The 22954-nt window shown below is 45.1% G+C and overlaps 1 protein-coding gene across 40 annotated transcripts in view; it reads left to right on the top strand.

Moving 5' to 3' along the window:
* Nucleotides 1-22254, top strand: part of BAZ2A (bromodomain adjacent to zinc finger domain 2A) — a 49169-nt gene extending 26915 nt beyond the window's left edge. For 23 of the 40 annotated variants that reach the window (XM_021092883.2, XM_001927752.8, XM_084955965.1 and 20 more), the window contains 19 exons: nucleotides 10599-10699; nucleotides 11011-11076; nucleotides 11257-11493; nucleotides 11631-11885; nucleotides 13752-13966; nucleotides 14240-14314; nucleotides 14530-14710; nucleotides 14822-14881; nucleotides 15357-15501; nucleotides 16014-16678; nucleotides 16839-17061; nucleotides 17179-17334; nucleotides 17425-17576; nucleotides 17763-18052; nucleotides 18151-18283; nucleotides 18389-18535; nucleotides 18895-19121; nucleotides 19239-19382; nucleotides 19469-22254. In XM_021092883.2, coding sequence (XP_020948542.1) covers nucleotides 10599-10699; nucleotides 11011-11076; nucleotides 11257-11493; nucleotides 11631-11885; nucleotides 13752-13966; nucleotides 14240-14314; nucleotides 14530-14710; nucleotides 14822-14881; nucleotides 15357-15501; nucleotides 16014-16678; nucleotides 16839-17061; nucleotides 17179-17334; nucleotides 17425-17576; nucleotides 17763-18052; nucleotides 18151-18283; nucleotides 18389-18535; nucleotides 18895-19121; nucleotides 19239-19382; nucleotides 19469-19634 — 3638 coding nt within the window. In that variant the 3' untranslated portion in view covers nucleotides 19635-22254. The remainder of the gene's footprint in view (nucleotides 1-10598; nucleotides 10700-11010; nucleotides 11077-11256; nucleotides 11494-11630; nucleotides 11886-13751; nucleotides 13967-14239; nucleotides 14315-14529; nucleotides 14711-14821; nucleotides 14882-15356; nucleotides 15502-16013; nucleotides 16679-16838; nucleotides 17062-17178; nucleotides 17335-17424; nucleotides 17577-17762; nucleotides 18053-18150; nucleotides 18284-18388; nucleotides 18536-18894; nucleotides 19122-19238; nucleotides 19383-19468) is intronic. The other 17 variants (XM_021092877.2, XM_084955952.1, XM_021092881.2 and 14 more) reach the window with 1 other exon arrangement.
* The last annotated feature ends 700 nt before the right edge of the window (nucleotides 22255-22954 follow it).

Raw genomic sequence — 22954 nt, 5'->3', positions numbered from 1 at the left:
ACGCGGGATCCGAGCTGCGTCTGTGACCTCTACCACAGCTCATGGCAACGCCAGATCCTTAACCCACTGAGCAAGGCCAGGGATTGAACCCGCAATCTCATGGTTCCTAGTCAGATTCATTAACCACCGAGCCACGACGAGAACTCCAGTAAGAAGAATTTGAAAAAATTTGGAGTCATCTGTTTACTATTCAGAGTTCCAGCTCTGTCAGATTCTGACTGCATGACCTAGACCAAGTCACTTCTTTTTAAAAAATTAACTTTATTGGAGTATAGTTGACTTACAAAGTGGTATTAGTTTCAGGCATACAGCAGAGTAAATCAATTTTACATATATCCATTACTTTTCAGATTCTTTTCCCATATAGGTTATTACACAGTATTGAGTAGATTACCCTGTGCTATATAGTAGGTCCTTGTTACTTACTTATTTTATATATAGTGGTGTGTATATGTCAATCCCACTCCCTTAATTTATCCCCCCGACTAACTAGCACATTTCCCCTTTGGTAATCATAAATTTGGTTTCAAAATCTTTGAGTTTATTTCTGTTTTGTGAGTTCTTTTTTTTTTTTATCATTTTTCCCACATTATTAGTGATCTCATGGGATATTTGTATTTCTCTGTTTGACTTAATTCAATTAGGATGGTAATTTCTAGGTCCATTCATGTTGCTGCAAAAGGCATTATTCCATTCTTTTTAATGACTGAGTAATATTCCATTGTATGTATGTACCATATCTTTATCCAGTCCTCTATTGATGGACATTTAGGTTGCTTCCGTGTCTTAGCTATAGTAAATAGTGCTGTGAAGAACATTGGGGTATACACATCTTTTCTTTTCTTCCCTTTTTAGGGCCAGACCTGTAGCATTGTAGAACAAGGCCAGGAATCGAACCCACATCCTCATGGATACTAGTCTGATTCTTAACCCACTTAGCCACAATGGGAACTCCTCCACATATCTTTTTTTTTTTTTATTGTCTTTTTAGGGCCACACTCACAGCATATGGAGGTTCCCAGGCTAGGGGTCCAATTGGAACTGTAGCTGCTGGCCTACACCACAGCCACAGCAACGCCAGATCCGAGCCACGTCTGCGACCTACACCACAGTTCATGGCAGTGCCGGATCCTTAACCCACTGAGTGTAGCCAGGGATCAAACCCACATCCTCATGGATCCTAGTCAGGTTCGCTAACCACTGAGCCATGAAGAGAGAGCCACACATATCTTTAAAAAAAACTTTTTTTATTGTGATATTTACAGTATTCTGTCAATTTCTGCTCTATGGCACAGTGAACCAGTTCCACACACACACACACACACACACACACACACACTCTTTTTTTTCACATTATCCTCCATCGTGTTCCATCACAGGTAATCAGATATAGTTCTTTGGGTTATACAGCACAGTGAACCAGTTCCACACACACACACACACACACACACACACTCTTTTTTTTCACATTATCCTCCATCATGTTCCATCACAGGTAATCAGATATAGTTCTTTGGGTTATACAGCACAGTGAACCAGTTCCACACACACACACACACACACACACACACACACACACACACACACACTCTTTTTTTTCACATTATCCTCCATCATGTTCCATCACAGGTAATCAGATATAGTTCTTTGGGTTATACAGCAGAATCACATTGCTTATCCATTCCAAATGCAATAGTTAGCATCCGCATGTCTTTTCTAAGTTTGGTTTTCTCTGGATATATGCCCAGGAGTGGGCTTTTTGGGTCATATGGTAGTTTAAATATTTAATTTTTTAAGCATCCTTCATATTGTTCTCCATTGTGGTTGTACCAATATACATTCCCACCATCAACATAAGAGAGTTCCTCTTACTCCATGCCCTCTACAGGATTATTTGTAGACTTTTGGATGATGGCCATTCTGACTGGTGTGAAGTGGTACCTCATAGTGGTTTTGATTTGCATTTCCCTAATAATTAATGATACTGAATATTTTTTCATGTGTTTTTTGGCCATCTGTGTGTCTTCTTTGGAGAATTGTCTGTTTAGATCTTCTGCCCATTTTTTGATGGGGTTGTTTGGTTTTTTGGCATTGAGCTGCAGGAGGTGTTTATATATTTTGGAGATTAATCCCTTGTCAATTGCTTCATTTGCAAATATTTTCTCCCATTCTGCGGGTTGTCTTTTCATTTCGCTATGCAAAAACTTTTAAGTTTAATTAGGTCCCATTTGTTTATTTTTGTTTTTATTGTCATTACTTGAGGAGGTGGATATGAGAGGATACTGCTGTGATTTACATTGGCGAGTGTTCTGCCTATGTTTTCCTGTAAGAGTGTCCGGTCTTATATTTAGGTCTTTAATCCATTTTGAGTTTGTTTTTGTGTATGGTGTTAGAGAGCGTTCTAATTTCATTCTTTTGCATGTAGTTGTCCAGTTTTGCCAGCACCACGTATTGAAGGGACTGTCTTTTCTCCATTGTGTATTCTTGCCTCCTTTGTCATAGTTTAGTTGCCCATATGTGTGTGGGTTTAATTCTAGCTTTCCATTCTGTTCCACAGATCTGTATTTCTGTTTTTGTGCCAGTACTATATGATTTTGATGACTGTAGCTTTGTAGTATAGTCCGAATTCAGGGAGCCTGATTCTCCAGCTCCATTTTTCTTTCTCAGGATGGCTTTGGCTATTCTGGGTCTTTTGTGTTTCCAAATAAACTTTAAAATATTTAGTTCTAGTTCTGTGAAAAACATCCTTGGTAATCTGATAGGGATTGCATTGAATCTGTAGATTGCTTTGGGTAGTATAGTCGTTTGGACAATATTGCTTCTTCCAGTCCAAGAGCATGGTATGTCTTTCCATGTGTTTGTGTCATCTTTGATTTCTTTCATCAGCGTCTTAGAGTTTTCAGAGTACAGGTCTTTTGTCTCTTTAGGTAGGTTTATTCCTAGGTGTTTTACTCTGTTTGACGTCATGGTAAATGGGATTGTTTCCCTCATTTCTCTTTCTGATCTTGCATTGTTAGTATGTGGAAATGCAGTCGATTTCTGTGTATTAATGTTGCATCCTGCAACTTTACCAAATTCATCGATGAGCTTTAACAGTTTTCTGGTAGCGTCTTTAGGAGTTTCTAGGTATAGTATCCTGTCATCTGCAAGCAGTGATAGTTTTACATCTTCCTTTCCAATGTGGATTCCTTTTATTTTTCCTCTCTGATTGCCATGGCTAGGACTTCCAAAACTATGCTGAATGGCAGTGGTGAGAGCGGGCCTCCTTGTCTTGTTCCTGATCTTAGCGGGAATTCTTTCAGCTTTTCCCCGTTGAGAATGATGTTAGCTGTGGGTTTGTCATGTATGGCCTTTTATTATGTTGAGGTAGGTTTCCCTCCATGCCCACTTTCTGGAAGGTTTTTGTGTGAAATTGGTGTTGGGTTTTGTGAAAAGCTTTTTCTGCATCTATTGAGAGGGTCATATGCTTTTGTTCTTCAGCTTGTTAATGTGATGGATGTATCACGCTGATTGATTTTCGGATACTGAAAAATCCTTGCCTCCCTGGGATAGATCCCACTTGATCATGGTGTACGATCCTTTTACTGTATTGCTGGATTTGGTTTGCTAGTATTTTGTTGAGGGTTTTTGCATCTGTGTTCATCAGTGATATTGGTGTAATTGTCTTTTTTTGTGGTATGTGTGTCTGCTTTTGGTATCAGGGTGATGGTGGCCTCACAGAATGAGTTTGGGAGGGTTCCTTCCTCTGCAGTTTTTTTGGGAGAGTTTCAGAAGGATAGGTGTTAACTCTTCTCTAGATGTTTGATAGAATTCGCCTGTGAAGCCAACTGGTCCTGGACTTTTGTTTGTTAGAAGTTTTAGAATCACGGTTCAATTTCAGTACTTGTGATTGGCCCATTCATCTTTTCTATTTCTTTTTCTATTTAGTCTTGGAAGATGGTACTTTTCTAAGTATTCATCCATTTCTTCTAGGTTGTCCATTTTCTTGGCATATATGCTTGTAGTAGTCTCTTGTGATCCTTTCTGGGATGTCTGTTGTAACTCCTCCTTTTTCCTTTCTAATGTTATTATTGCTTTGAGTCCTTTCTGTTTTTTTCTTGTTGAGTCTGGCTAAGGGTATTTATCAATTTTGTTGATCTTTTCAAAGAACCAGCTTTTAGTTTATTGATCTTTTCTATGATTTTCTTCATTTCTCTTTCATCTGTGTCTTCTCCGATCTTTATGATTTCTTTCCTTCTGCTAACTTTAGTTTTTGTTTGTACTTCCTTTTCTACTTCCTTTAGGTATAGAGTGAGGTTTTTTATTTGAGATTTTTCTTGTTTCCTGAGGCAGGCTTGTATTGCTATAAACTTACCTTTTAGAACTACTTTTGTGTCTTTTTTGTCCTTTGCTTCTAGGTATTTTTTAATTTCCTCTTTGATTTCTTCAGTGATTCATTTGTTGTTTAGTAGCATGTTGTTTAGTCTCCAAGTATTTGTGTTTTTTTGCAGTTTTTTTCCTGTTGATTTCTAGTAGTATAGCATTATAGTTGGAAAAGATGCTTGATATGATTGCAATTTTCTTAAATATACCGAGGCTTGATTTGTGGCCCAGAATGTGATCTGTCTTAGAGAATGTTCTGTGTGCACTTGAGAAGAATGTGTATTCTGCTGCTTTGGGATGGAATGTTCTATCTATTAAGTTCATCTGATCTAATGCATCATTTAAGGCCTGTGTTTCCTTGTTGATTTTCTGTCTGTTGCTGTAAGTGGAGTGTTAAAGCCCCCCACTGTTATTGTGTTATTGTCATTTTTTTCTTTTAAGGTTGTTAGCAGTTGCCTTACATATCAAGGTGATCCTGTGTTATGTGCATATATATATTTACAATTGTTGAATCTTTTTTTTTTTTTTTTTGCTTTTTAGGGCTGTACCTGTGGTATAATGGAGGTTCCCAGGCTAGGGGTCGAATTGGAGATGTAGCCACCCAGCACAGCCATGGCCATGCCAGATCCAAGCTACATCTGTGACGTATACCACAGCTCACAGCAATGCCAGATCCTTAACCTACTGAGCGAGGCCAGGGATGAAATCTGCATATTTATGGATACTAGTCAGATTCTCTTCTGTTGAGCCACTATGGGAACTCCTTACTCCAGCTTTCTTTTGATTCCCATTTGCATGGAATATTTTCTTCTATCCTCTCTCTTTTATTTATTTATATTTATTTTTTCATCTTTTTAGGGCCGCACCTGCAGCACATGGAGGTTCCCAGGCTAGGGGTCCAATTAGAGCTGTAGCTGCCGGCCTATGCCACAGCCACAGCAACGCCACATCTGAGCCACGTCTGCGACCTGTACCACAGGTCGTGGCAACACCAGATCGTTAACCCACTGAGCAAGGCCAGGTATCGAACCCACAACCTAGTCAGATTAGTTTCTGCTGCACCACGATGGGAACTTCCCATCCTCTTAGTTTCAATTTTTATGTGTCCCCAGAACTGAAGTGGGTCTCTTGAATACAGCATATATATGTGTCTTGTTTTTGTATCCATTCAGCCAGTCCAAGTCTTTTGATTAGGACATTTAGTCCATTACATTTAAGATAATTATTGATGTGTGTGTGTGTGTGTGTGTGTGTGTGTATTTTTTTTTTTTTTTTGTCTTTTGTCTTTTTAGGGCTGCAACCATGGCATATGGAGGTTCCCAGACTAGGGTTTGAATCAGAGCTGTAGCCACTGGCATACACCATAGCCACAACAATGCCAGATCTGGGCCTTGTCTGCGACCTGCGCCATATCCCATGGGAACGCTGGATCTGGATCCCTAACCCACTAAGCCAGGCCAGAGAGCGATCCCAAGTCCTCATGGATACCAGTCGGGTTTGTTAACCACTAAGCCACGGTGGGAACTCCCTGATATGTACGTTCTTATTGCCATTTTATTAATTGTTTTGGATTTGTTTTTGTTGGTCTTTTTTCTTCCCTTCTCTTATTCTTTTCTCTGTGGTTGAGGACTGTCTTTCGTGTTGTGTTTGGATTGTTTTTTCTTATTTGTGTGTGTGTCTATTGTCTATTGTATTGTATTGTAGATTTTTGATTTAGGAATGTGTGTGTGTGTGTGTGTGTGTGTGTGTGTGTGTGTATAAGATTGCTTTAAGTTGTTGGTCTTTAGTTATAAGTGCAACTCCAGTATCCTGCATATGTACCCTCCTTATGATTTCTGGTTTTGGTAGCATATTTGAATTGATGATTTCCTACCATTACTATAGATTTGACTTTACTGGTGAGCCTTGTCATTTGTGGGGTTTCTTTTTTTCTTTTTGCTTTTTAGGGCTTCACCTGCAGCATATGGAAGTTCCTGGGCTAGGTGTTGAGTTGGAGCTGCAACTGCCACAGCCATAGCAATGTGGGATCCCAGCCACATCTGTGACCTATACCACATCTCACGGCAATGCCCCAACCCACTGAGGGAGGCCAGGGATCAAACCCCCGTCCTCATGGATACTTGTCGGCCTCATTACCACTGAGCCACACTGGAAACTTCCTCATTTGTAATATTTTTGTTTCTAGTTGTGGCCTTCTCTTTTCCACCTAGAGAAGTTCCTTTAGTATTTGACGTAAAGCTGGTTTAGTGGTGCTGAATTCTCTTAGCTTTTGCTTGTCTGTAAAGCTTTTGATTTCTTCTTCAAATCTTAATGAGGGCCTTGCTGGGTAGAGTAATCTTGGTTGGAGGTTTTTTTCTCTTCATCATTTGATCATGCCACTCCCTTCTGGCCTGCAGAGTTTCTGCTGAAAAATCAGACCATAACTTTATTGGGTTTTCCTTATATGTTATTTGTTTCTTTTCCCTAGCTGCTTTCAATATTTTCTCTTTGTTTTTAATTTTGGTCAGTTTGATTAATATGTGTCTCAGGGTGTTCCTCCTTGGGTTTATATTATATGGTACTCGTGCTTCCTGGATTTGAGTGATTCCTTCCCCATGTTAGGGAAGTTTTTGGCTATTATCTCTTCAGATATTTTTCTGGCCCTTTCTTCTCCTTCTGGCACTCCTATAACATGTATGTTGGTGTGTTTAAAGTTGTCCCAGAGTTCCTGTAGACTGTCTTCATTCTTTTCAATCTCGTTTTTCTTTTCTATTCTGTGTCAGTGATTTCCACTAGTTTGTCTTCCGTTTGGCTTATTCGTTCTTCTGCCTCCTGTATTCTGCTCTTGGTTGCTTCTCGTGAATTTTTTATTTCAGTTGCTGTATTTTGCATCTCTGCTTGCTCGGTCCTTAAATTTTCTATTTCTTTGTTTAGTGTTTCATGTAATTTATCAATCTTTGCGTCCAGTCTGTTTCAAAGGTCTTGAATCATCTTTACTGTCATTAGTCTAAAGTTTTTCATAGAGGTTGGTAATTTCCAGATCATTAAACTATTATTCTGGGGTTTTTTCTTTCTTTCCTTTGCTTTTTAGGGCTGCAACCATGGCATGTGGACATTCTCAAGCTAGGGGTGGAATTGGAGCTACAGCTGCTGGCCTATACCACAGCTACAGCAATGCAGGATCCGAGCCATGTCTGCAACCTACACCAGAGCTCGTGGCAACACCAGATCCTTAACCCACTGAGCAAGGCCAGGCAGGGATCAAACCTGCAACCTCATGGTTCCTAGTCGGATTTGTTTCTGCTGCACCATGACGGGAACTCCTTTTTTGGGGTGGGGAGGGTTCTTGTTACCTTATCTGAGTGGTAATTCTCTGCCTTTCACTTTGTATAGATTTTTGGAGTGGTCTCCTTTTTGCAGGGTTTGGTTGTAACCTCTCTTGGTTCTGACATCTGCCCCCCTTGTGGCTGAAATTGATATGGGGGGCTTGCTACAGGCTTCCTGATGGGAGGGACTGGTGCCTGCCCACTTGGTAGGTGGAGCTGCTTCTTACCCCTCTGGTGATTGGGGCTTTGTCTCTGGGTGTGATTGGAGGTGGCCCTTTGCCTGGGGGGATTTTAGGCAGCCTGTTTGCTAATGGGTGGAGCTGTGTTCCTACCTGGTTTGTTGTTTGGCCTGGGGCTTCTCAGTGCTGAAGGGTGGGGCCAGATTTTTACAAAATGGCCATGTCTGGAGGAGTTCACACTGATGATTATTCCCCAGACCTGTGTCTCCAAAGTTCTTTCCCCACAAAGAGCCACAGTCACCCTGTTTTCCCAGGAGATCCTCCAAGAATTGCAGGCATGTTTGACCCAAATTCCTATGGAGTCTCTGCTTTGCCCTGGGACCCAGTGTGCCTTTGTGTGGGTCTTGCAAGAGGTTCACTAGGTCTGTTTCCCTCTCAGTCCCGTATAGCTCCTGCATACAAACCTGCTAGCCCTCAATGCCAAATGCTCCAGGGGTTCCTCCTCCCAATGCCATATCCCCAGGCGTGGTAACCTGATGTGGGCTCAGAACTTTCACTCCCATGGGTGAGCCGCATCGTTAACTTTCCAGTCTGTGGGCCACCCACCTGGCAGGCATAGGTTGCTTACATGATGTAAAATGCTCCTGCCATCCCCATGTGGCCTCCTCTTTGTATTCTGGAGTAGGATATCTCTTTTGATAGTTCCCAGTCTATTTTGTTGAAGGTTGTTCAGCAGTTGCTTGTAATTTTATTGCTTTTATGAGAAAAGGTAAGCTCCAGTCCTTCTACTCTGCCATCTTTATCCAGTCTCCTGTAGTTTCGTTATTTTCATTTCTCTAATAATTAGTGATGTGGGTATCTTTTCATGTGTTTTTTTTTGGCTATTTGACTGTCTTTGGAGAAATGTCTGTTTAGATTCTCCAACCACTTTTTAATTGGGCTTTTTTCTTTTTTTGGTTATAAAGCTGTATGAAATTTTTGTATATTTTGGAGATTAATCTCTTGTCAGTTGTTTCATTTGCAAATATTTTCTCCCATTCTGCAGGTTGTCTTTTCATTTTGCTATGCAAAAGCTTTTAAGCTTAATTAGGTCCCATTTGTTTATTTTTGTTTTTATTTTCATTACTCCAGGAGGTGGGTCAAAAAAGATAGAGCTATGATTTATGTCAGAGTGTTCTGCCTGTGTTTTTCTCTAAGAGTTTATAGTATGAGGTCTTATATTTAGGTTTTTAATCTATTTTGAGTTTATTTTTGTGTATGGTGTTAGGTAGTGTTCTAATTTCATTCTTTTACATGTAGCTGTCCAGTTTTCCCAGCACCATTTATTGAAGAGGCTGTCTTTTCTCAATTGTATATTCTTGTTTACTTGTCATAGATTAATTGATCATAGGTACACGGGGTCACTTTTTATTTTATTATTTTTTTGGGGTGGGGTCTTCCCCAAAGCACATGGAGTTCCTGGGCCAAGGATCAGATCTGAGCTACAACTGTGGCAGCTCTGGACCCATAATCCACTGTGCTGAGTCAGGGATCAAATCCGTGTCCCACTGCTCCAGAGATGCCACCGGTCCCACTGTGCCACAGCAGGAACTCTTGTTCACTTATATTTTAATAAAATGTATAGTGGTTCATTTGCAGATAATATCTGTCTAACTTGTTGTACACATGTGGTTGTGTTTGTATGCCAGAATAGAATATGTACTATCATATAAAAAACATCAATGCTAGGAGTTCCTGTTGTGGCTCAGTGGTGATGAACCCGACTAGTATCCATGAGGATTCAGGTTTGATCCCTGGCCTGCTCATTGGGTTAAGCATCTGGGATTGCTGTGGCTGTGTCCAGCAGCTTTAGCTCCAGTTGGACCCCCTGCCTGGGAACTTTCATATGCCACAGGTGCGGCCCTAAAAAGAAAAAAAAAAAACTAAAACACTACTGTTTGCAGAATCACACTTCAAAAAAAGGGAAGAAATTCAGATCTTTTGGTGGAGCAGGCATAGAGGCTGAGCCTAAGCAATAGCTATGCCAGTTTTGATATGATTCTACTAAGATGTCCGTTATTTGGGCCCTTTCTTTCTGGCACATTCTTGCTTAATTGGTGCTTCCAACTCAAGACCACCCTCTTTACCTGGCAGTTTTTGTTTCCTTTCTTTGTACTAAAATCAATCTGTGGGTAGCTGCCCTTGTCAGGTTGCCTGGGAAAGAGACAGGTTACAAGGCTACTCTGCTGTTTTGGCCTCTAGGAACCCTTCTAAAGCGATCCAGTGTTCCAGGGCCTGGTGCTTCTGGGTAGGAGATACCTGTTGACTTCTTTGTGTTTCCTCCTTAGCAGGTGCCTCTCCTACATTTTTACCCCAACAGGTTTTTTTTTTTTTTTGCTTTTTTTCAGGGCCATGACATACAGAATTCCCAGGCTAGGGGTTGAATAGGAGCTATAGCTGCTGGCCTACGCCTCAGCCACAGCAATGCAGGATCCGAGCTACAACACAACTCACAGCAATGCTGGATTCTTAGCCCACTGAGCGAGGCCCATGTCCTCATAGATGCTAGCTGGGTTCGTTAACTGCTGAGCCACATAGGGAACGCCTTCCCCCCAACGTTTTATATGTACTTAAAAGAACCACAACAACAGTAGTACTTTTAGATTCTTTTTGGAGCTCTTGGGAGGCTGGCTTTGTGACAAGCATGTGCTGCTCTGGATGCTGGAGATTAGTCTGCCTGCCTCATTCTTCACTTTTCTTTCTGCCCTCACAGAAACACTGAATGAGGAGGATAAAGCAAAGATGAGTAAAATCAAAAAGAAGATAAAGCAGAAGGTGCAACGGGGAGATTGTCAGGCTCCTAGCCAAGGGCAGGTGAGGGACATCAGGGAGATTACACAGTAGGTTAGCTTTGCTCCATTGTCTCCTCTTCCTTCTCCCACATCTACTACCTGCCTTATGGCAGCATCCCTCCATCAGCTGGAATCTGGGGGGGCTTGATTTAGAGATTTGGGTTTATTCAAGAATAATGCGGGCATCTTCAGGGTGAGAGAATTGATCCATTGCCAACCCCTCATCCCATCTCTCACCTCTCCTCCCCAGCACCCTTGTCTGTTTTTGACTCCTAGCCCAAGCAGTGATGGTTTCAGAGTTTGAGGAGAAATGACTTCCCTTATGGTTTACAGGCCAGAAACAAGCGGAAACAAGAGACCAAGAGCTTAAAGCAGAAGGAGACTAAGAAGAAATCCAAGGTAGGTACATGAACACACAAGCATAACTTTGAAGTCACCAAACTGATGTTGCAAGACATGTGAGTTGGTCTTGTTTTATAGTCATGTTTCTGGGTCTAAGGGGGGAGGATGGGAACCAGGGAAGGGTAGTGACTTAAATCTTTATGGCACTCTTGGTTCCTCTCTCCCTTGTGTGGGTAGGCTGACAAGGAAAAGGTAAAAACAAAGCAGGAAAGACTGAAGGAGAAAGTCAAGAAGGAAAAGAAGGAGAAGGTAAAAATGAAAGAAAAGGAGGAGGTAGCCAAAGCCAAGTCAGCCTGTAAAAAAGCAGATAAAATGTTGGCTACACAGAGGCGTTTGGAGGAACGGCAGAGGCAGCAGATGATTTTGGAGGAGATGAAGAAGCCCACAGAGGACATGTGTCTGACTGACCACCAGGTAGTGAGGGGAGAATAACAGATCCTGGAGGGGCCGTCTGTGAAGACACTTCTGTTAAAGGAAGAACCTCCTAGGTATCCAGGCTGTAGCCTTCTCGTATGTTTGACAGAACCCCCCTACCACTTTTATCCCTGCAGCCCCTGCCTGACTTCTCACGCATCCCTGGTCTGATCCTGCCTAGTGGGGCCTTCTCAGACTGCTTGACCATTGTGGAGTTCCTGCACAGCTTCGGCAAGGTGCTGGGCTTTGACCCTGCCAAAGATGTACCTAGCCTGGGGGTCCTGCAGGAGGGACTCCTGTGTCAAGGCGACAGCCTGGGCGAGGTTCAAGATCTTCTGGTGCGGCTCCTGAAAGCTGCACTCTATGATCCCGGCTTGCCCTCCTGCTGTCAGGTGAGGGCCCTTCCTGGGCAGGTTTAGAGGGCCTGGGATCCTCTGCTCCTCTCCATTTTGTTTTCTCTTTAAACACAGGGAACTCCCTCCTCAAAATGATTAAAGCGAGTGAAGGGAGATATACGAATAATTCCCTACTTAGAACGGTACTAAAGTAAAATGCATTCAGTAGAAACTACTTCACATTTTCAATTTTCATCTTTTCCTGGGCTAGAGAAATGCAGTACGATGGTCTTTCATGATGCTGGGCAGTGGCAGCAAGTCAAGTGGCCCCCACCCAGTCAAGCACGCATTTACCCTTATACTTAGAACCATTCTGTGCCCATGCAGCCACTCTGTTTTTCACTTTTCTTACAATATTCAATAGATTACAAGATAGTCCACACTTTATAATAAAATAGACTTTATGTTAGATGCTTTTGCCCAACTCCAGAGGCTATGTAAATGTTCTGAGCATGTGTAAAGTAGGGTTGGCTAAGCTATCATGTTCTGTAGATTTGATGCATTTCCTTTTTGCTTCCTCCCCCCTTTCTTTCTTTCTTTTTTTTTTTTTTTTTTTTTTTTTTTTTTTTTTTTTTTTTGTCAGCCCGTGGCATACGGAGTTCTCAGGCCAGGGATCAGATCCAAACTACAGTTGTGACATACGCCACAGCTGTGGCAACACTGGCTCCTTTAACCGACTGTAACTGGGGTCAGGGGATGGAACCTGTGTTCTGGTGCTGCAGAGATGCCACTGATCCCGTTGTGTCATAGCAGGAACTCCAATGCATTTTCTCTCTTTTTTTTAATGGAATTTTTATTTTTCCTTTTATGGAAGTTCCCCGGCAAGGGGTCAAATCAGAGCTGCAGCTGCTGGCCTATGCCACAACCTCAGCAACACTGGATCTGAGCCACATCTGTGACTTACACCACAGCTCCTGGAAACACTGGATCCTCTAACCCACTGAGTGAGGCCAGGGATCCAACTCATATCCTCACAGGCACTATGTCAGGTTCTTTTTTTCTTTTTTTGGCCACCCGCGGCATGGCTCAGCAGGTTAAGAACCCAACATAGGGAGTTCCTGCTGTGGCAAAATGGGATAGATGGCGTCTTGGGAGCACTGGACTTGGATTCAATGCTCTCCCCAGTGCAGTGGCTTCATTTCCACTCAGTGACGATGGGAACTCTCCCCAATGCATTTTCAAATTAAAATATTTTCAATTTGAAGGGAGTTGCCATTGTGGCTCAGCAGTTAGCAAATCTGACTAGCATCCATGAGGATGCAGGTTCGATCCCTGGCTTCGCTCAGTGGGTTAAGGATCTGGTATTGCTGTGAGCTGTGGTGTAGGCCGGCAGCTACAGCTGATTCAGCCCCTAGCCTGGGAACCTCCATATGGTGAGTGAGGCCCAAAAAGGAATAAAATAAAAAAACTCTTTTTCAGTTTTTGATACGTTTACTGGGACATTATCCCATAGAAGTCAGAATGATCTGTATACTACATGCTAGCTCTTCTTGTCATTTATTGCCTTATTCCTAGATTAGTTCTACTCATTTCTTCAAGATTTTAGGTCTTGACTCTTATCATTCTCTCCAGGAACAAGTGGAGGAAGACCTGTAGTTTCTTTCTGTTTCTGTTTTACAAATTTTTTCCTTCTACTTCTTTTTCTTTCTGACTTCCCTCTGCTTATTTTGTTCATTTAACTTTAATCTACTCCTTTTCTTTTGTACCTTTCCTTTTCCTTCTCTCATCTTCTCTTAGCATCTTTCATTCTTTTCCTATCTTAACCCCATAGCTCTTCCTACTGTATTTTCCTATTCCAGATTCACCCGACTTGAGTCATTCCTCTTTTTTCTCTTAACTCCTGTTATGCTCTCCTCCAAACAGTCCTTAAAGATCCTGGGGGAGAAGGTGTCTGAGATCCCACTGACAAGAGACAATGTGTCTGAGATCCTGCGCTGCTTCCTTATGGCGTATGGAGTGGAGCCAGCCCTCTGTGACAGCCTCCGAACACAGCCTTTTCAGGCCCAGCCACCCCAGCAGAAGGCTGCTGTCCTGGCCTTCCTTGTGCATGAGCTCAACGGCTCTACCCTCATCATCAAGTGAGGGGCTGGGGTGGGGGTGGTTATTGTGTCCCTTGATTGGAATGGGAGCGGGGAGGGGTTTAGCCATGGGTGATGTGTGTCCAGTGCCATGCTCTAGACATGCTGGCGTGACTTGGGACTGAATCTCATTTCTTCCCTGGGAGAGCCTAAACCTCTGCCATTCTTTTATCCTAGGCTCTAGGATGAAACTCCCTTTATCCTTGAGCCTCCCTTCTTTTGTGTGTGTGTTGCCACCTCTCCCTCAATATGCCATTCCCTCTTCCCCTGCAGTGAGATTGACAAGACTCTGGAGAATATGTCCAGCTACAGGAAAAACAAGTGGATTGTTGAAGGCCGGCTCCGAAGGTAGGGGTGGGACAAGAGGGTAGGGCCCAGGGAGAGGAGAGAAGGGGTAAAGGGGAAAGCATAGCCTGGACTTTTGCTTGGAACTCAAAGTCCTCAGCGCTTCTCCTGGGGTTGGGAACTTACCCCAGGGTTCAGGATGGCTTAGATTTGAGGTGTTCCTTTTGTGGCAGCATCATGTTCCTCACCACAGTTTCTTGTCATCTGTCTATCTCAAGACTGAAAACTGCTCTGGCCAAGAGAACTGGGCGACCTGAGATAGAGCTGCAGGGGCCAGAGGAAGGCCTGGGGCGGAGGCGCAGTTCTCGCATCATGGAGGAGACCAGTGGCATGGAAGAGGAAGAAGAGGAGGAGACTGCAGCTGCCGTCCATGGCCGTAGGGGTCGTAGAGATGGAGAGGTACGTGCCCAGACCAAGGAAAGTGGGAGCTGGTGGGAGTTGGGAGACAGATTATTTCTTTTTCTAGAATCTGATGGTTACCTTTTTCTTGGTATCCACTTGTTTCTCCAGGTTGATATCACAACATCTAGCATCCCAGAACTAGAGCGCCAGATAGAAAAACTCAGCAAGGTATTGTGCTTTTAGCTTCCCAGGAGCTGGAGATAGGGGCTGGGTGAGACTTTATCAGTTTATGAGCTGGGCCTAGATGATAGCAATTCTCTATGGAAGCTGAGGGTCACTGCTCTTTTCCCATATACTGGACAAAGTCACCACTGTCACCCTGGAAGTATTTTTTGTTTTTTGTTTTCCTTTTTCTTTTTAGGGCCATACCAGTGGCATATGGAAGTGGAAGTTCCTAGGCTAGGGGTTGAATCATAGCTGCGGCTGCTGGCCTATGCTGCAGCCACAGCCATGCCAGATCTGAGCTGTGTCTGCGACCTACACCACATCTCACAGCAATGCTGGATCATTATTAACTCGCTGAGCCAGGCCAGAGATCAGACCTGCGTCCTTATGGATACTAGTCGAGTTCGTTACCGCTGTGCCACAACCGAACTCCTGGAAGTGTGTTTTTCATTATCTTCCTTTTCCACTGCCTACCCAGCGTCAGCTCTTCTTTCGCAAAAAGCTGCTTCACTCATCCCAGATGCTTCGGGCAGTCTCCTTGGGCCAAGACCGCTACAGACGCCGCTACTGGGTGCTGCCCTATTTGACTGGTATCTTTGTGGAAGGAACAGAAGGGAGCTTAGGTAGGTGTGTCATGGGACCCTGAATTGAGCCCTAACAAAAGTTAATTCCTTTTCCTCTGCCTGGTCATCCTAGGCTACTTTGACTTTATGAGACTTAGTAGCATAGTGGTTAAGAGCACAGGCTCTGGAATAAGACTGCCTGTCTGCCTGCTCTGCCTTTTACCAGCTCTATGCATCAGTCTTTTCATTTGTAAAATGGAGTTAATAGTAGTATGTATACATTGTAGGGCTGTTGAGAGGATTAAAATGAGTTGATGCTCTTAGAATAATGCTTAATATATAGCTAGTTGTCAATAAATGTTAGCTTATGATTATGCTGATGATGATTACCTGGAAGATAGTGTTTCTTTACCAGATAGTATGTTCACTGGCATGTAAGCTTTCCCAGTGGAATCTCAAAAGGTGGGGGAATCAAGTCCAAGAGGAAAAGAAAGTGTATGTCCTGTGTTTGTATTCTCTCTTTCCTCCTTATATATCAGTGTATGTCTTATGCTTTTCACTTTTCTTTACAGTTCCTGAGGATGTGATAAAGCAGGAAACTGACTCCTTAAAAGTGGCAACCCATTCATCACCCAGCCCAGCCCCCTTCTCTCTGAAGAGGGAGTTAACTGGCTCCAGTACCTCTGCCAGTTCTCCTGCCCGGGCCCGAGGCCGGCCTCGGAAAACTAAACCTGGGTCTATGCAACCTAGGCACCTGAAATCTCCTGCTAAGGGTCAAGGTTCAGAACCACCTCAGGCCCAGCTTCAGCCTGAGACTCAGCTCCATCCTCAGTTTCAGGCTCATCTGCAGCCCCAGCCCCAACCCCAGCCCCTGTCCCATCCTCACTCTCATAATGGGTTCCTGGAGCCTGAAGGCTCCCCTCTGGTTCTGGGTCAGAGCCAGCATGACCTCAGCCAGTCAGCCTTCCTGTCTTGGCTGAGCCAGACTCAGAGCCATGGCTCCCTGCTCAGCAGCTCAGTCCTCACACCTGATAGCAGCCCTGGAAAACTGGACCCGACCCCATCACAGCCCCCAGAGGAGCCAGAACCTGATGAGGCAGAAGCCAGTCCTGACACTCAAGCTCCCTGGTTTAGCTTCTCAACCCAGATTCCATGCAATGCTGCCCCTACACCACCCCCTGCAGTTTCTGAGGACCAGCCCACTCCTTCCCCTCAGCTTCCTGCCTTCTCCAAGCCAGTAAGTAGCCAGAATTAGTGGTGTGCACTTGTCTTCATGTTGCCACAGGCTTTGTTGCCACCTGGCTGTGGACTGTTGCTGAAGTTGGGGGAAGGAATGGGGCCATTGGGGTCCTTTAAACATGAAAACACCCTCATCTTATGTTTCATCTCATTCACAGGTGAATAGACCCAGTGCTGCCAACTCCCATAATCCAGTACAGCTCTGTTCCACTCCCTTGCCGGGTGTGACTCCAAAAAGGCGAATGGGGGACCCTGGAGAAATACCACAGAGCCACACAGGGCTGGGACAGCCAAAACGGAGAGGGAGACCCCCTAGTAAGTTCTTCAAACAGATGGAGCAGCGTTACCTAACCCAGCTGACAGCTCAGCCTGTCCCCTCCGGTGAGTGACCTTGGGTTGGAATGGGGTGATTGATAGAGGAAGTGGCATCAGATACGGGCTGTGTGACTCATAGCTGGTTTGCACTCCCTGCCCTACACACATAAACCGTGTTCACAGAGATGCACTCTGGCTGGTGGTGGATCCGAGATCCTGAGACATTGGATGCTACGCTCAAGGCCCTGCACCCCCGAGGCATCCGAGAGAAGGCACTTCACAAACACCTGAACAAGCACAGGGACTTCTTACAAGAAGTCTGCCTACGGCCCTCCACTGGTAAGATAAATTTCTGACAGCCTGAGCTAAAAAGCTGCTACTGTGGACAATGAACAGCCTGAAATTTCCCTTTGCCTTTTGTCTTCTCAGACCCCATCTTTGAGCCTAGTCAGCTACCTGCCTTTCAAGAAGGGATCATGAGCTGGTCCCCCAAAGAGAAGACATATGAAACAGACCTAGCTGTGCTTCAGTGGGTAGAGGAACTGGAACAGCGGGTTATCCTGTCTGATCTGCAGATTCGGGTACACTAGGGCTGGCACTGGGTAGGGGGTTGTTGAGGAGAGTGTGTTAATCTCTTTACCCTATTAGGAAAAACCTGGGATTCCCACTCCACAGGTGACCTCCTGTGACCCTAAATGGGTCACATTTTTTCCTATGCTTAATGTTCTTCCTTTATAATGAGTTTTATTCTTCTCTTCCATCTGCAGGGCTGGACATGTCCCAGCCCAGACTCTATTCGTGAAGACCTGGCCTACTGTGAGCATCTACCCGACTACCAGGAAGACATCACCTGGCGAGGTCGAGGCAAGGAAGGACTGGCACCCCAGCGTAAAACCACCAACCCCCTGGACCTGGCAGTGATGCGACTCGCTGCCCTGGAGCAGAACGTAGAGCGGCGGTACCTGCGGGAGCCCCTCTGGCCAGCTCATGAGGTTGTGCTGGAGAAGGCCCTGCTCAGCACACCCAGTGGTGCCCCCCAGTGTACCACTACAGAGATGTGAGTGCCGCCAGTCCCCGTTCCGGGTCTTAGGGAGAAGGAGTAAATTTAATGGATCCTGCTCCTCATCCAGAAAAATCACCACTTTTCCCCACCAGATCATATGAGATCACCCCTCGCATTCGAGCCTGGCGCCAAACGCTAGAGCGGTGCCGTAGTGCGGCCCAGGTGTGCTTGTGCCTGGCCCAGCTGGAGAGGTCCATTGCCTGGGAGAAGTCCGTCAACAAAGTGGTAAGAGGCCTGGGGAGCCTGAGGAGACAGCCAGCTGGGGAGGGTGGGGTCACTGGCAGGCAGAGACTTGAGGGCTCACTTGGCCTCCTCCCAACCTTGGTCTAGACCTGTCTAGTCTGCCGGAAGGGTGACAATGATGAGTTTCTTCTACTTTGTGATGGATGTGACCGTGGCTGCCATATTTACTGTCATCGGCCCAAGATGGAGGCTGTCCCAGAAGGAGACTGGTTCTGTGCTGTCTGTTTGTCCCAGGTAAGCCTTCTGCTCTCTCAGTCCACTCCCAAGCACAAGACAGAGATTTTCTTTCTTAGCCCATTTACCACCAGTCCTACAGCTAACGCTTCTTACCATGCCTTCAGTCTCTCCTGCGAAAGGGCTCCAGTCTAACTGCTAGGAGACTATAACCTCACTTGCTTTCCTCTGTAACATGGGAATGGTTGCATTTTCCCTTTTACCCATTTTACTGGGTTATGTGAATAAATTCATAGGTGGCTTTTATGCATGAAAATATCTTGAAGCCTGAATCACTTAGATAAGTGATTGTAATAAAGTGGAGGGCAAGCCGAGTACATCTCCACCTGTTGCCGATCTCACCTTTTTCTTATCCTCAGCAGGTAGAGGGAGAATTGACTCAAAAGCCTGGTTTCCCAAAACGAGGCCAAAAGCGGAAGAGTAGTTATATGCTGACCTTCCCAGAGGGTGACGGCCGCCGGCGCCGACTACTGTCAAGGGGCCGAGAAAGCCCAGCAGTGCCTCGGTACTCAGAAGAAGGGCTCTCCCCCGCTAAGCGGCGGCGACTCTCCATGCGGAACCACCACAGTGATCTCACATTTTGCGAGTGAGTTGAGTGATTTCTGGGAACCACTGGCTTTACCTTTGCCAGGGTCCAGTCCATGTGGAGGGTCCAGTGTGACCGCTTCCTGTAATGCAGTCCTCACTGGCTCTCTCCTAACAGGATCATCTTGATGGAGATGGAGTCCCATGATGCAGCCTGGCCTTTCCTGGAGCCTGTGAACCCACGATTGGTGAGTGGGTACCGGCGCATCATCAAAAACCCTATGGATTTTTCCACCATGCGCGAGCGGCTGCTGCGGGGAGGGTAAGTAGACATCAGCAACCTCTCGGCTCTTCTGTCACTGCCATGACTTGTCCCTAACTCACAGATCTGCCTCTACCCCTGCCCAGGTACACCAGCTCAGAGGAGTTTGCGGCTGATGCACTCCTAGTCTTTGACAACTGCCAGACCTTCAACGAGGATGACTCTGAAGTGGGCAAAGCTGGGCATATCATGCGCCGCTTCTTTGAGAGCCGCTGGGAGGAATTTTATCAGGGAAAACAGGCCAAGCTGTGAGGCAAGGGAGGTGGGTGTCACCTTGTGGCATCACCCCCTGCCTGCCCCCAAACAAACCAACCCTGCCATTCTCACCTGCTGATGCTGCCCTGGGTCCAGACTCAAGTCAGAGGTAGAACCCTGGTTTTTGACCCTACCCTTGGCAGCGCTCTACATCTTATCCCTCCACCCCTTTATCCCTTTCCTCCTCTTGTTCCTCAAATACGAGGGGCAGAGATGAGGTCCTTCTGGACTGAAAGCCAAAAAAAAGAAAAAATAATTTGTTTTATTTCCTAATTTAAAAAGAGGAGGAAGAAAGAAGTCCCTCCTTCCTCCTCTCAGCTTCCTCACCTTCCCTGTACGTGCCCCAGCATTCTGGGGCTATTTAACAATAGCAATAGTTCTAGTGAATGTGTGAAACCGAGAAACACTCTGTACTGTGTGTGGACCCGCAGTGACGGCCAGTAAAGTGGACTTAACTCCCAAGTGTGTCGAGCCGGACACCGGGCCCTGAACATGCTGCTTCCATGTTCAGTCCCTCCCCTGCTTCTTTCTTTCTCTCAATTTTTCCTTTTCCCTCCCTCATCCTTTTCAGATTTTCTCTCACCCAATAATGTAAAACTATTGTGTACGGGTTCCTCCATCCTTTTCCCCTCAATCTTTTTTCCCTTCAAAGGAAAAAAAATGTTCAGAGGTCCCTGTCTTTCTCTCTAGCCTCATCTTCCTGCCAATAGTTAGCCCCTCTATAATGTTGGATACTCCTCACATGCTGAGTTTCTGGCCTTTTCTGACACTCAGCAAACTGGGGAGAGGGCAGGGAGGCACCCTGGACCTTGGGCCTTCCAGCCTCCTTCCCCACCTCTTACCCAAACCTCCCTCTTGGGAACTCCTCAGGGACAACTACTGCTGAGTTTGGGCACACCCCCATGGTGGAGGCCAGGTAGCAATAGACTGGCCTCAGAGAGAGAGAGGTGTGTGTATGTGTGAGTGTGAGGGAGAGAGGATGCTGTGATTGTGCCCCTGTATTGTTCAGTGGCATCTATTCAGTTTCCCCAAGTTATGTTTTTTTATTCCCACCTTTCCCCTTGTTTCAGTCCATCACTTTGGGAAACCACAGGAACAGTTTTTCTGGGTACAAGGCTGTGTCTCTCCCCTCTCTCCCAGTCACTTCTGTTCCAGCCTCTTCAAACTGTGCCGTCTTTCAGCAAGAACTCCCTCTCCTTTCAGTTGCTCTGAGTCTTGAGCTTTTGCAGGGAGAGGGGTAGAACTGGATCCTTTCCTAATTCCATGAGCTTGTGTGGGTTTAGTTGTGCTTTCCTTCCCTTAGCTACTTCCTATCTTGGGACCCTTTCCCCAGTAGCAGAGACCCCAGAGCACAAGAGAGTAGGGAGGAGGGGTTCTGGGTCCACCGCTGCCCTACACCTGACTCTGCCCAAGTTAAGCCCCAACCTGGGAGAGGAAAGCTGCTAACTCCCAGCTACAGCCATGGGCCCCTGGCCCCCTGCTCTCCTGCTCAGCAGAGCCCCTCCCATCAGAGATTACGGGTACTTGCACTGGGGAGGTGGCTGCTGGCTGGCCCAAGCAGAGAGCTGAGGCATCCAAGAAATGTTCCATTGGTGGGAGAGGAGGTGTGAGGTGAGATGGAGCATTCCTTGTACTTCTGGCAGCACTGAATAGCCACTGAAGGGGGTTGGGGGGCAGAGTAGGTCCTGGGGCAACCCCTTTCTTATTCCCTCATGCCCCTTCTCCCCCATAGCCTATTTCTAAAGTCGCCTTTTCTGTCAGATAAACCTCAAAACTTAATTTTATTTGAGATTTTTTTTTTTTGCTTTTAAATAAGAGGTGGATTGAAGAATATTTGAATTGACTTTATATTATGCATAAATATTTATATTTTATCTAAATAACTGCTCTGTAACAAACTTTGTGTTAGTCAAACATTTGGAACTGTTAGAGTGGGGTGGGGGGCTGTTTTTCCCCATGGCAGTATTCCCCTAGTATTTAGATTTGTTTTACTGTTGGAGGTTAGGTACACGGGGGAGTGAAACCTCAATTGTTCCTGCTTTGTGTTCCTCTCCTAGCTCCATCTGTTTCCCTAGGGACCAGGCACTCGTAAGGTGGGGTGGAGTCCTAGCCTCAGTTTGAAGTGGGGGGGCTGAAGGGGGGTGGGGGTAGGGCATGATCAAAGGGGCCATTTCTCACTTTTCTTTCCTCATCTTCGCTGCCCCTTGAGCTAGATGGATTTTCTCCTCTTGACAAGAGTATTTAATAGGGAAGGCAGGTTAAAAAAGTAAATAAAACCCACCCCCTGCCCATTTGTTTCCCTTCCCCCATCAGTCTGGTAACAGGAAGAAACCACACCATCAACACCAAGTTTCCATGTTCCTTTTACAACAAAAGGGACTTGACTTTTTATATAACCAAATGTGGTGTTTTAGTGACTTTTTGATAATGTACAGTTTTTTGTGAATTTAAATTTATTTCTTTCTATATTTTTAGGACCAATCTCATTTTTAATAAGGTTTAAAAAAGGAAAAAAAAAGTCTAGAGAAAAAAATTCCTGTTTTTGCCATGTGATGTTCCACAAGTGCAGCTGTAGAAAAGTGCTTGTCAGTTGAATAAAAACCACATTTGATAGAGATTCAAAAGACTCTGTGTAATTTATCTTCCTTCAGCATAGGTTCTCATACTTGCCTAGGGGAAGACTGCGTGAGGATGACGGGTTTGATGTCTGAGACAGCAGGCAGTGGTGCAGTATGCCCCTAAACTCCAAGGTTTATCCCTAAATTTCCAAGCTTGGCTCTTCCTGTGCAGGAGGCATACAAGGCAGAATTTCTGCTTATGTGGATTGAACAGGTGCTCCTGGCCAAGGTGTTAGAACAAGGAATTCAAGCATGCCCAATAACCTGCCCTGTGAGACGTGGCTGTGGCTTCCTGTGTTCTCACTGTAGCAGATATATGTGCCCATCACCACTTTCCACCCAGGATAAGACACCAGGAGGTAGACTTTCGTGTTTTATTTCAGAGTAAAAGTTGAAAGAAGATAAAGCTATACCAAATTGTAGGCAAAGAACATGAGAATACCAAGAGTCAGAAAAAGAACAATGGGTGGCATTGGCACAGACATGGCAGGAGTTGTAAAACTAGTAAACTCTGGATAAAGGAACACAAACTACAAAATGTGCGTTTGAGTCTAAATCAAACTTGCTGTGCAAGGTAGTAAGTGCATGCGAGAGAGCAGTCAAAAAAAGGTGTGTGTTGGGATGTGGGCATCAGTAATTGAGGGAGAACTTTCTTTACTTAGGCTAGGAAAGCTTATCACCCTCCAGACTGGAGGTTTT

The sequence above is a fragment of the Sus scrofa genome, chromosome 5, assembly GCF_054392235.1.
Source record: "Sus scrofa isolate SSC_HxYL_T2T_F1_AM1 chromosome 5, Sscrofa_HxYL_maternal_Yorkshire_Landrace_v2.0, whole genome shotgun sequence".
NCBI classification, from domain to species: domain Eukaryota; kingdom Metazoa; phylum Chordata; class Mammalia; order Artiodactyla; family Suidae; genus Sus; species Sus scrofa.
Note: the sequence above shows the minus strand (reverse complement) of the source record. Positions and strands in the feature narration are given on the sequence as shown.